The sequence below is a fragment of the Gorilla gorilla genome, chromosome 18, assembly GCF_029281585.2.
Source record: "Gorilla gorilla gorilla isolate KB3781 chromosome 18, NHGRI_mGorGor1-v2.1_pri, whole genome shotgun sequence".
Taxonomy (NCBI): domain Eukaryota; kingdom Metazoa; phylum Chordata; class Mammalia; order Primates; family Hominidae; genus Gorilla; species Gorilla gorilla.
This window is the reverse complement of record NC_073242.2, coordinates 15,073,801-15,087,021: the sequence shown is the minus strand read 5'-3', so window position 1 is coordinate 15,087,021 and position 13,221 is coordinate 15,073,801. Positions and strand designations below refer to the sequence as shown.

The 13,221-nt window shown below is 50.7% G+C and overlaps 1 protein-coding gene across 1 annotated transcript in view; it reads left to right on the top strand.

The window, feature by feature from the left end:
• LOC101140736 (uncharacterized) overlaps positions 1-13,221 on the top strand; it is a 152,987-nt gene that overhangs the window by 76,401 nt on the left and 63,365 nt on the right. The window contains exons 31-37 of the mRNA XM_031002978.3: positions 550-689; positions 1,713-1,875; positions 1,987-2,073; positions 7,539-7,676; positions 7,772-7,891; positions 9,034-9,126; positions 12,753-12,970. Coding sequence (XP_030858838.3) covers positions 550-689; positions 1,713-1,875; positions 1,987-2,073; positions 7,539-7,676; positions 7,772-7,891; positions 9,034-9,126; positions 12,753-12,970 — 959 coding nt within the window. The remainder of the gene's footprint in view (positions 1-549; positions 690-1,712; positions 1,876-1,986; positions 2,074-7,538; positions 7,677-7,771; positions 7,892-9,033; positions 9,127-12,752; positions 12,971-13,221) is intronic.

The following is a 13,221-nucleotide window of genomic DNA, read 5'->3' as shown; positions in this document are numbered from 1 at the left end:
CTGGGCTTAAAGGATCCTCCCCGCTCAGCCTCCTAAGTAGTTAGAACTATAGGCACATGCCACCCATGCCACCATGCATCACTGACTTTTGTTTGTTTGTTTTGTTTTAGCAGACACGAGGTATTGCTGTTTCCCAGGCTGGTCTTAAAGCCCTGGGCTCAAGTTACCCTCCCATCTCAGCCTCCCGAAGTGTTGGGATTACAGGCATGAGCCACCACGCCCAGACAAGCTTTAGTTTCTTGGCATGTGAAATGGACCCTGGTCACTTTAGCACAGATCCAGGAGCAAAGCTTGGCTTCCTTTAGCTGAGAAGTCCAAGTTCTTCTTTCCCCAGGGTACCTAGGGAGGTCCAGCCATGGTGGTGTGCCGGTGGGATCTTGTGGTCTGATCAGGGTGGAGGCTGTGGCCCAGTTCAGTAGCCATTCTCGGATAGTCATTTCTGGGGGTGATGGGCAGGTTGTGGGGGGCTACCCCTCGCCTTCCTGCAAGGCAGGTCTGCAGCTTGGTCCTGCTGGCCCGTCCCTCTCTTCAGCCTGGATCTTGTTGCAGCCTCGGAAGACCCAGGTGTCGCTCACGGCTGTGCGGATTGGTGCCCAGGGCCAGCCTCGGGGCCTGCAGTTGGAGGGAGAGCTGGAGGAGCTGAGGCAAGACAGGACATTGTACCGGAAACGGGGGGCCTTGCTCCTTAGGTATGTGCGCCCCTTCTGCTCAGCTGACACCCCTGCAAGTTTCCCCTTCTCTAGCACGGAGCATCCCCAGGGGGAACAGGATGGGCAGAGCTACCTGGAGAATCCCTGCTGACCTGCTGGGGCCCAGATGGAACCTAAATCCCAGAGAAGAGCCACCTCCCCTGAAAGCTCCCATATCCCTCGCCCCCTCCATTAGTTGCTGAGGTGGGAGCAGAGTTAAGAGTCTCACCAACCTAGCCTGGAGCTGCTTGGGGCGTCTTCTCATTTCCTAGAGACGAGCTCATTCAAACAGTTCCCTGTGTGCAGGGAACAGCATGAGGTTGGGACGAGCAGAGCCATCTTGGACTGCAGGCTATGCATTGAGCAGCTGTATGGCCTTAGATAAGTCAGCTACAGCCTAAACAGAAGCAGTGATGACAAAGGAACAGCAGCATCGTTGGCAGAGTGTTCGTTCGTGTTTTTATCCCATTTACATTCATTGAGCACATACTATGGACCAAGTGCTCTTCTGGGCACGTGGAAAATGGCAGAGAACCGGAATGTCAGAAATCTTTGCCCTTGGGGAGCTTGTGTTCATTTCATGTATGTTATCTCTAATCCTGACCACTGTGTCTGATCAGTATTATTTTAGCCTCCGTTTTACAGATGGGGAAACTGAGGCACAGAATAGTCAAGTCCTTTTCCCAAGGTCACACAGCCAGTGAAAGACTGTGCCTGGATTCTAATCCCAGTCTGTGTGACACCAGATGCTGTGTGTCATCTATCCCCTTGAGTCTTTGCTGTCAAATGGCGACGGGGACCCCAGCCATGCCCACTTCTCTGGCACAGTGAGGTGGTGAAGGGTTCTGGATGCCAAATTGTAAAGCATAGGGCTGCCAGGTGTCCTGATGTTCTCTTCTCTGTGGCAGAGTCTTAACTCTGCAAGCTCGTGACAGGCCCAGGCTGAGACCATGGGGCACAATTGTCCCCCGACACTGCCGGCTGCTTTAATGGCTTTGGCCTGTTTTTCCCTCTGCACACCAGGCACCCCTTGCACCTGCCCATCCCGCAGAGCCTCCTCCTGCAGGAGACCTTCACGGCTGATAGACGACACCAGCGCTATTCCCTGGAGACTAGGGTTGTCCTGAATGGCCGAGAGGAAACCCTGCAGACCATGGTCCTGGGCTGCCAGGCCGGACACCCCTACGTGAGTGGGTCTGGGGCATAGCCCGGAAGGGGCCTGAGAGCCAGAGGAAGGCCCCAGCTGCCTCCTCACTCCCTGCATGCGTGTGTACATGTATGTGGTTGTCCCTCCCAGGTCTGTGCAGGTCTGACGCATCCATACGATGGCAAAGTCATCCCCAGGAACACAGAGGGGTGCCTGGTTACTTGGAATCAGCACACGGTAAGAGCGGAGACCCCAGAGACTTGCACCCCAGCCAGCCCAGGTTCAAGTTGCTGTCGTCGCTCAATAGGATTAAAAATATGTTATCTGGGCTGAATGCGGTGGCTCACACCTGTAATCTTAGCTATGCAGGAGGCTGAGGTGGGAAGATCACTTAAGACCAGGAGTTTGAGATCCATCTGGGCGACATATGGAAACCCTGTTTCTACAAAAGAAAAAAAAAATTGTTTAATTAGCCAGGCATAGTGGCATGTGCTTGTAGTCCCAGCTACTGGGGAGGCTGAGGCAGGAGGATCTGATTAAGCCCAGGATGTTGAGGCTTCTGTGAGCCATGGTTGCACCATTGCATTCCAGCCTGGGCAACAGAGCAAGACTCAGACACCACTCCCCTGCCCCCCAACCTCACACACAAAAAAGTTCTCCTGGCCAGGTGTGGTGGCTCATACCTGTAATCCTAGCGCTTTGGGAGGCCAAGGCGGGCAGATCACCTGAGGTCAGGAGTTCGAGACTATCCTGGCCAACATGGTGAAACCCTGTCTCTACTAAAAATATAAAAACTAGGCGGGCGTGGTGGTAGGTATCTGCAGTCCCAGCTACTCAGGAGGCTGAGGTAGGAGAACCCAGGAGGCAGAGGTTACAGTGAGCTGAGATCGCGCCACTGCATTCCAGCCTGGGCCACATAGCAAGACACTGCCTCAGAAAAAAAAAAAAAAAAGGTTCTCCTGACTGGGTTCTCTGTTTCATTTGGTCCTCCCTAGTACAGTCTGTGTGACAGTCAGAGGGATGTATTCTGAAGGCCAGCACAACCCTGCCACCCACATGCTCTCAAACTCTGACAGCCTCTCTTGGGATAAAGCCCCAGTCCTGTCCCCTCAGCCCTGCTTCGTGGCCTGCATCTGCCTCATCCAGCCTCTTCGCATTTCCTCGCCTGGCTCTTTCCTGCCTCGGGGCCTCTGCGTGTCCTGTGTGCCTGGAGCCGTCACCCTCTCCTTCAGTTTTGCCTCCTCTCTTCTACTCATCTTTTAGGATTGAGCTCAAGCATCCTCTCACCTGACCCCCAGACCAACTCACACACACCCGTGCTTACCCTAGCGATGCCTTATATCTTTTTCTTTCTTTCTTTCATTTTGGAGAAAGAGTCTCACTCTGTCGCTCAAGCCGGAGTGTAGTGGTGCAGTCTCAGCTCACTGCAACCTCTGCCTCCCAGGTTCAAGTGATTCTTCTGCCTCAGCCTCCCAGGTAGCTGGGATGACAGACGTGCATTCCCACTCCTGGCTAATTTTTGTATTTTTAGTAGAGACAGGGTTTTACCATGTTGGCCAGGCTGGTCTCCAACTTCTGACTTCAAGTGATCTGCCCGCCTTGGCCTCCCAGAGTGCTGGGATTGCCGCTGCACCCGGCTTGCCCTCTGTCTTTCGCTTTTAGTACCTATCACAAATCCCAGATCTTTTTTTTTTTTTTTTTTTTTTTTTTAAAGACAGAGTCTCACTCTGTCACCCAGGCTGTAGTGCAGTGGCACAATCTCAGCTCACTGTAGCCTTGTCCTCCTAGGCTTAAGTGATCCTCCCACCTCAGCCTACCAAGTAGCTGGGACCACAGGCACACACTACCACCACACCTGGTTATTTTTTATTTTTATTTTTAGTAGAGACAGAGTCTTGCTATATTGCCCAGGCTGGTCTTGAACTCCTGGACTGTAAGCCATCCTCCCATCTTGGCCTCCAGAATGCTGACATTATAGGTGTGAACCACCGTACCTGGCCCCAGTTCTATTTTTGTGTGATTCATCAATCCCTGGCTCCTCTGCTAATCTGGAAAGCTCATGATCTCCATGAGTACTTTACCACCGTAGCCACAGGGCTTGGTACACAGTAGGTGCTCAATGAATAGTTGTCGCCATGATGTTATTTAACACCCATTGCATGCCAGGATCCAGAGCAGAGGTCAACAAACTTTTCTGGAAAGAACCAGATAGTAACTAGTTTAGGTTTCATGGGCCACATGGTTCAGGTCTTGTTGACTCATCACTACCGTTACAATTCAAGAGCACCGTGAATAATACATAATGAACGGGCGTGGCTGTGTCCCAACAGGGCTTCACTTGCAAAAACAGGCCACATTTGGACCAGGGGCTGTAGTTGCTGGTCCCTGACTTTGAGGGTCTTTTTTGAGGCAGGGTCTTGCTCTGTCACCCAGGCTGGAGGGCAGGGGTGCGATCATGGCTCACTCACTGCAGCCTTGACCTCCCAAGCTCAAGTGATCCTCACACCTCAGCCTCCTAAGTAGCTGAGACCACAAGTGTACACCACTACACCCAGCTCATTTTAAAATGTTTTGTAGAGATGGAGGTCTCACTGTGTTTCCCAGGCTGGTCTTGATCTCTTGGATTCAGGGGATCCCCTTGCCTCACCTTCCAAAGTGCTGGGATTAGGCCAGGTATGGTGGCTCACACATGTAATCCCAGCATTTTGGGAAGCCAGGGTGGGTGGATCACTTGAGGTCAGGCGTTCGAGACCAGCCTGGCCAATATGGTAAAACCCTATCTCTACTAAAAAAAAAAACTATAAAAATTGACTGGGCGTAGTGGCGGGTGCCTATAATCCCAGCTACTCCAGAGGCTTACGCACAAGAATCACTTGAAACTGGGAGGCAGAGGTTACGGTGAGCCGAGATGCCACCACTGCACTCCAGCCTTGGTGACAGACAGAGACTTGGTCTCAGAAAAAAAAAAGTGTTGGGATTACAGATAAGAGTCACCACACCTGGCTGAGGGTCTTGACATGTGGCTCCCTAGGGGTGAAACTTGTTTTTGCCTGTGTGTCCTTGGCAAATTATTTCATCTCTCTGGACCTCAGTTTCCTTGTGTGCAGAATGGGAGCAGCAGTACTCATCTCTATGCAGTGGCTGTGAGGATTACAATGTAGCGTTGTAAAACGCCTACTAGAACCCCATCCGGGTCTTCTTCCTGACACCTCTAGGAGGAGTTGATACTCTGGGAGAGCACCGTATTTTTCAGCAAGCATTTAGGGAGCATCTACTGTGTGCAAGGAAGATAGTCATTGTTTCTTTCTCTCTCTCTCTCTCTTTTTTTTTTTTTTTTTTTTTTTTTAGACAGAGTCTCACTCTGTTGTCTAGGCTGGAGTCTGGAGTGCAATGACTTGATCTCAGCTCACTGCAACCTCCACGTCCCAGGTTCATGCACAGACCCCTCCCATCATTTTTTTTTTTTTTTTTTTTTGAGACTGAGGATCAAGTTTCACTCTGTTGCCCAGGCTAGGGTGCAGCTGCGCGATGTCGGCTCATTGCAACCTCTGCCTCCTGGGTTCAAGTGATTCTCCTGCCTCAGCCTCCCGAGTAGCTGGGATTACAGGCTCCCATGACCACACTCGGCTAATTTTTGTACTTTTAGTAGAGTTGGGGTTTCTGCATGTTGGCCAGGCTGGTCTCGAGCTCCTGACCTCAGGTGATCCCCACGCCTCAGCCTCCCAAAGTGCTGGGAATACAGCCATGAACCACCACGCCCGGCCATTTCTATCTGCAAGATACACAACAGCCCCTGGGAAGGAGGGTGAACCAGGCAGCTGTTGAGCATTGAGACCCACCCTTCTGGGGGCTCCCTTCACCATTAGTCAAACGAGGCTGCATGTGGCTCCCCGGGGATAAGGTAGTACAGTTATTGGAGCTTCTAGGGAGAAACAAATGGCAGGATGACAGCCTTAGACACCTGCAGAAGTGGCTCCCGATGGTGTTTGCTGTTTCTTAAACCGGAGATTGCAGAGCCCACGCCATGGGCCAAATTCAACCTGCAGATGGGTTTTGTTTGGTCTGCTTAGCATTTAAATTTTTTAAGGAAATTAATTGCTACCATTGAAAATCAGAAGATTTTGAGTAAAACCCAGATTTCCGGTGTTTATAAGAAGAAAATCAGACGGTGTGACCTGACAACAACAGGGTCTGACTGAGTAAATGGCAGTCGTTTAGTTTCATATAATTTGGCTGTCTGCTCTTTTTAAAACCGTGTCTAGGCTGGGCGAGATGGCTCACGCCTGTAATACTAGCACTTTGGGAGGCCGAGGCAGGCGGATCATTTGAGGTCGGGAGTTTGAGACCAGCCTGACCAACATGGTGAAACCCCCATCTCTACTAAATACAAAAAAAATTAGCCAGACATGGTGGCAGGCTCCTGTAATCCCAGTTCCTCAGGAGGCTGAGGCAGGAGAATCGCTTGAACCTGGGAGGTGGAGGTTGCAGTGAGCCGAGATCACGCCACTGCACTCCAGCCTGGGCGACAGAGCAAGGCTGTCTCTAAAATAAAATATAAAATAAAATAAAATAAGCTGTTTAATGACATACATTTTTCTCTCCTCTTGGACCCTTATTTCTCTTCCTCCGTCTTGGTTCTAAAGTAAAGCCGAGCACCCTTTAAAGATGCACTCCAATGATACAGCTCCTTGGCAGGCATTTTTAACTTCTCAGTCAACAGAGGTAGGAAAAGATGGCAACATGCTACTGTGTACTTGGCCTGTGGCAGAAGCTAAATGATTGTTGAGTGAATAAATGATGGAGTAATTGTGTATTAGTTTGCTATGGCTGCCATAACAAATCGCTGCAATCTTAGTGGTTTAAAATGCCACAGATTTTACAGTTTTGGAATTCAGAAGCCCAAAATGGATCTCACGTGGCTAAAATCAAGGTATTAGCCGGGTTGTGTTCCTTCTGGAGGTTCCAGAGGAGAGTCTATTTCCTTTCCTTTTCCAGCTTGTGGAAGCTGCCTGCATGCCTTGGCTCATGGCCCCTTCTTTCACCTTCAAAGCCAACAGCGTGGCGTCTTCCAGTCTCTGTGTGACTCTGACCCTCCTGCCTCCGTCTCATAGGACCCCTGTGATTACTTTAGGGCCACCCAGATAATCTCCTCATCTCAAGATCCTCAATCCAATCACACTGCAAAGTCTATTTTGCCATGAAAGGTCACATATTGACAGGTTCCAGTGATGAGGACATGGATGTCATCGTGGATTGAGTGTTCTTCTGCCAGCTCCACTATGAGTTACTCATTCTTTCACTCTAGCACAGCTTTGACCTTGGGGTTTCAGGCTGTAACTAGTGATTCTGCATTTGTCCAAATATTTATTGAGCACCTACTACATGCCAGGACCTGTGCTAAGTATTAGGAATATGGCAATGAACAAAATAAACTACTCCCAAGGCACTTTCTTTGAGCAAGACACATTCACATTTGTTCCATCAAGCCCACCCTGCTAATCTTACCTGTAGGCACTGGAGTTTACCATTCCTGTGTACCCATCCCCGCTTCCTGCCCTATAAGTGGAAGAGTGTAGACTGCTCCATAACCCATCAATCTTTGGACTACTTTCTTCTGACCACTGGATTCCCAGGGTAGCTTCTGCAGGCACATAGAGATGGGATGAGACCTCTCTCAGTGCCTCTGGTTCTCACATACCCAGGCTAAGAACAGGGAGGTCGAGGCCACTTTGAAAGTCAACCGGAAAGTTGTCCTGCACTTGAAGGGTTTGCATCATGACAGATCTCAGCATGGGGAAATCCGGCACAGCCTGGCCCTGGACTTGGCCCATTCCTACCAGGTATGGGTCCCCAGATTGGGCAGACACTGGTTTGTGCCCTCCACACAGAGCTTGGCTGTTAGCGGAAGTAAAGGGTGTTGTCTGTTTCTTCCCAGCTGAGCTTCCCCCAGGCCCTGAGCTTGGATGGAGGCATCATCTTTAGACAGAGTCCCCAAGGAACATTCAACTTTGGCATGGATGCACGAGCTGCCGTCAATCACAACGTCACATCCCAGGTCAGGAGACTGAGTTCTGCTCCCTTGCCGAGGGAGGCCAGGTCTTAATAACCTTAAGTGAAGGTGCCCTGTGTGAGATGTCTGAGGAGGTGGCAGGAGACATGACCCTGGGGAGTCAACAGCACAGCCCTTATTTTGGCAGAGTGTGTGTGATTAGTCAGGATGCATTGACTGTTGTTGTAAACAATGTTTGGCTGTTTGTGAAAGGCCAGTGTTCATGTGCAGTTTAGCGTGGCTCTGCTCCATGCAGTCTCTCAGGATCCAGGCCTCCCCACCTTGTGGCTCTGCACCAGCAGGCAGATGGAGGGACAGAGAGTGGAGAATTATGCAGGAGGCTTTTATGTGCCAGACCCATAGGTAGAAAGGTCATTCCTGCCTGGGTTCTCATCACATGATCCCACCTAGCTGCAAGGGAGGCTGGGAAATGTAGTTTTAGCTCTGTGTCCAGGAAGAAAAGGAAATGCAGTTTGGTGAATATATAGCAGCCATTGTAGGTATATTTACTCATTCATGGCTGTTCATTTGTTCATCCGTGGATGTGTTCATTCCTGTCCATTCATTCAGCATGGATGGGTTGTATCTCTGCTGGGTGACTCTGTCCCCATCTCTGTTCCCATCTCTGAGGAGCTTTCAATCTAGTGGGCTTTTAGTGTTATATAAGTTCAAGTTCAATTCCCAGTTCCACTGTTAACTAGCTGTGTAACCTTGGGTGAATTACTGAATCCCAGTGAGCCTCAGTTTTGCTAGCTGGGAAATGGGATGGTAACAGCAACCCAGCAAAGCAGTGTTGAGGATTAAATGAGGCGGTCATTGTGAATCTGGTAGCACAGTGCCTGGTTCAAGGTCAGGGTCAAGTAGAAGGTGGTGTGGCTGTGGGAGGCATGAGCAGGCACCATGGCAGGGAGTAGGGGGTTCCAGAGTGGTCTTCCCAGCCCCCCATCCAGGATGTCACTTCCTAAGCAACCTTTTTCAGTGGCACAGCCTGCGTAAGATTGAGGGCTGAGGAATATTAAGGGAGGACAGAAGTTTCTGGTTTGAGCTTTAGGCATATTCTGGGATGCATTTGCCCAGTAGCCACCTCCTAGTGTTCTGCATCTCTCTCTCTGTTCCCTCTGACCCCTCTTCAACTCTCCCCGCAACAGGCCTCGGTCCAGCTGAACAGATCTGACTCCGACTTTGCATTTTTCTTCCAACTCAGGCATCCTCACGGACCAACATTTCCTCCAAACTTCCAGGTATGGACGTTGCTCCCTTGGAGATGACCTTGACTCGCCTGCCAAGGGTTGTCTCTGAGCAGCTGGCCTGCTGGGAGATGGGCAGAAAGAAGGCAGGAGGGGGGCCCGAGGGAGGGAGGCCACACTTGCAATGTTGTGCTTAGCCAAACAGCCCTGCAGAATCAAGAACAGATGGCAGGGAGGTTTCCACATCCATCATTTGGAAGTGATGGTCCAGGCTGAAGGGGGTGAGGGATCACATTTCACTCTTGAAAATGGACAGAAGCAGAGTTTTCCTCCAAACTCTACCCTATATTTGGGCTTGGGAGAAGCCATGTAATCCTTCAAGAGGGCTTTGTTGACCCGGGGTATTTTGGAGTTAGAGAAAGACATCCAGGTGGGAGCCCTGTCCCCCCCCCCCCCCCACCAAATTTGTGGCTTCATTGAAGAGGCTGTGCATGGTGTGTGCACAGAAATTAGGGGGTGGCTAATTCAAGGATGTGGAGGTGTAAATAGGAAATCCCAACAGGGATGAGGCCCTCAGGAGACATGGGGCACACCATTAATTTGACAGCAATAAAAAAAATTAGAGGTGGGGTCTCACTATGTTGCCCAGGCTGGTTTTAAACTCTTGGCCCCAAGCTGTCTTTCTGCTTCAACCTTCCAAAGTGCTAAGATTACAGGCATGAGCCACCGCACCTAGCCTGATAGCATTTTAAAATTTCTTTTGAGACAGGATCTCACTCTGTTAGCTGGGCTGAAGTGCAGTGGCATAATCACGGCTCACTTCAGCCTTGACCACCTGGGGTCAAGCGGTCCTCCCACCTCAGCCTCCTGAGTAGCTGGTACCACAGGCACATGCCACAACACCCAGCTAATTTTTGTACTTTTTTTTTTTTTTTTTTTTTTTTTTTTTTGCAGAGACAGGGTCTCGCTATGTTGCCCAGGCTGGCCTTGAGCTCCTGGGCTCAAGCAATCCTCTTCCCTTGGCCTCCCAAGGTGCTGGGATTACAGGCATGAGCCACTGCGCCCAGCCCTGATAGCATTTTTTTAAACACCTGCTGTTCATTCCCTGTGTATTGGGTTTTAGAAACTTGAATGGAGCCCGAGAATGGCTCTGAATGGAGGGAACTGCTTATTCTTCGAGGCATGAGCTGTCACAGGTTGATGTCCCTGAAGTCGGTCTGTATCTTCACCTTGACACAGGTCACTGTTTCACTAGCAACCTTTTGCTTTTGTGGAGTTCCCAGAGATCTGGCCCATTTGAGAGCTGCTGGCATGTTAGATTGGAGGAAATGTCATCATATTAACCATTTGTTCCAGGAGCTGATGTCTGTGACATGATTGTGTGGCAGGCTCTGTTCTAAACCCTCTTTGTGGATTAGCTCATGGTCACCTCATGATGCTATTGTGGAGGGCATGGAGCACCGTTGTCATTTTGTGGGTGAGGCTCTGAGATTTAGGGAGGTGGCGTGACTTGCCCAAGATCATGGAGCTCACCAGTGGAAGATCTTGGGTGGGAACCCAGGCATTCTGGTTTCAGAGCACATGTGATCGATCCCCCGAACTCATTGGGGAGTGGGGGTGGGTTGCCCTGGAAGCTTGGATGCTGGGTCATCTAATGAGTGCAAACATTATTATCATTAGTATTTTTCGAGACCGAGTCTCGCTCTGTCACCCAAGCTGGAGTGCCGTGGCATGATCTCGGCTCACTGCAACCTCCGCCTCCCAGGTTCAAGAGATTCTTGTGCCTCCGCCTCCCAAGTAGCTGGGATTACAGGCATGCGCCACCACACCCAGATAATTTTTTGTATTTTTAGTAGAGATGGGATTTCACTACATTGGCCAGGCTGGTCTTGAGCTCCTGACCTCAAGTGATCCGCCTGCCCCGGCCTTCCAAAGTTCTGGGATTACTGGTGTGAGCTACTGTGCCCAGCTCAAACATTAATTTTAATTTTAATTTTTAAGACAGGGTCTTACTCTGTCACCTAGGCTGGAGAGCAGTGGCATGATCATGGCTCACTGCAGCCTCCACCACCCAGGCTCCAGCCATCCTTTCACCACAGCCTTCTGAGTAGCTGGGACTACAGGTGCATGGCACCACGCTCAGCTAATGTTTTAATTTTCTGTAGAGATGCAGGTGTTGCTCTGTTGCTCAGGCTGGTCTCAACTCCTGGCCTTCAGCAGTCCTCCTGCCTTGGTCTCCAAAGGGCTGGGGTTACAGGTGTGAGTCATCATGCCCTGCCAGCCTATGGATTTTGACAGATTGATATAATGTAATGGATCTGCCATTACGGCATCATTCAGAACAGTTTCCCTGCCCTAAAAAATCCTCTGGGTTCTACCTTTTCATCCCTCCTCCTACACTCCACCCCCTGGCAACCACTGATCTTTTTACTATCTGTGGTTTTGCCTTTTTCCAGAATGTCATAGAGTTGGAATACAGTATGCAGCCTTTTCAGATGGGCTTCTTTCACTTAGTAACATACATTTAAGTGTCCTCCATGTCTTTTTCAGCTTAATAGCTCATTTTATATTCGCACTAGATAATATTCCATTGTCTGGGTGTATCATGTTTTATTCAGCAGCTCATCTAAGGAGGCACCAGGCATTCTTTTAAAACCTTTCCAGGCCAGGCATGGTGGCTCACGCCTATAATCCCAGCACTTTGGGAGGTCGAGGCAGACAGATCACCTGAGGTCAGAAGTTCGAGACCAACCTGGGAAACATGGTGAAACCCCATCTCTACTAAAAATACAAAAAAAAAAAAATTACCTGGGCATGGTGGCAGGCACTTGTATTCCCAGCTACTCGGGAGGCTGAGGCAGGAGAATTGCTTGAACCTGGGAGACAGAGGTTGCAGTGAGCCGAGATTGTGCCACTGCACTCCAGCCTGGGTGACACAGCAAGACTCCGTCTCAGAACAGAAAAGAAAAAAACAAAAAATTTTTCCTGTGATTGTAATGCACAGGCTGGATTGAGAACCATGGGGCTAAACCTGCTTTGCAGATGGGGAAACTGAGGCCCAGATCAGGAAAGGGATAGGCTCACGTCCCTTGGGAGCTGGTGGAGCCTTGGACCCCTCTGCTCCCACCCTCCACTGCTCCCCTCCCCACTGCTCCCTTCAGCACCCTTGTTGGGACTAGCTACATGTTCACCCCAGCCTGACCACTTGGGTACCCAGATGCCATCCTCTTTGAACCCCAGAAGTTCTGGGTCCTCTGGTTCCCGTGGGGCACTCTATGGGGCCTCCTTTTCTGTGGAGGAGTTGCAAAGATGTCCTCTGCTTCCCCCACCAGCCCCCTTCAGGCACCAGCACGAGTTTTAGAGCTAGGCAGACTCAGGTGGCATATGTGACCCTTTCAGTGCCTCAGTTTACCCATTTGTACAGTAAGAACTCCCATTTCACATGTGGTGGAAAGGACAAGATGGGACTGTACCCCTGGGCCAGGAGCTGGAGCCAGGGTAGGCTATCTCCCCCATTCCTTCCTCTGTCTCGTTTCTCCTCCTAGTTGTGTGCTGTCTACCATGATTGGTGAGTGCTCAAAGTTGGAGTGGCTCAGGAGGGCTTCCTGGAGAAGGAGGCAGCCCTCTCCAACACCCAGGATCCCATAGACCCTTCCTGTCCGTCCCCTGCCTCCCTGCAGGTGCAGGCAGCTGCCGGGCGCTACAGAGTGCGCAGCCTCAACGGGTCTCTATCTGTGCAAATGTCTGGCCGGGAGCTGGTTCTGCTGGAGGTCGACGCCAGCCAGGACATTCGGAGGAGCAGCCGGGGCTGGGGTGTGAGTGTCCTTCTCCACCAGGCTGTCCTCAGTGCCCCCAGGGCTGTTCAGCTGCAGCTGTCTGCAAAGATCACCCCAGCAAGGTAATGGTCCCCAGGTGGCCTGCGAGGAGGCAGGGAGACCACAGAGGCCAAAAGGCTGGTGTCCTGGGATATGGGAAATCCTCACTCAGAGGCCCCTCTTCTGTTCCTCTGAGACCACACCCAAGTCAGCCCCACTGGTGCCACTGAGGGCATGAAAAGGGAGTGGTGTTCAGTTTTTCACTTTTGCCCTTTGTTTCTTTTTTGCAGTGTTATGAGAGTGTTCATTGTAGATGGCTTAAAGGATAATGTAT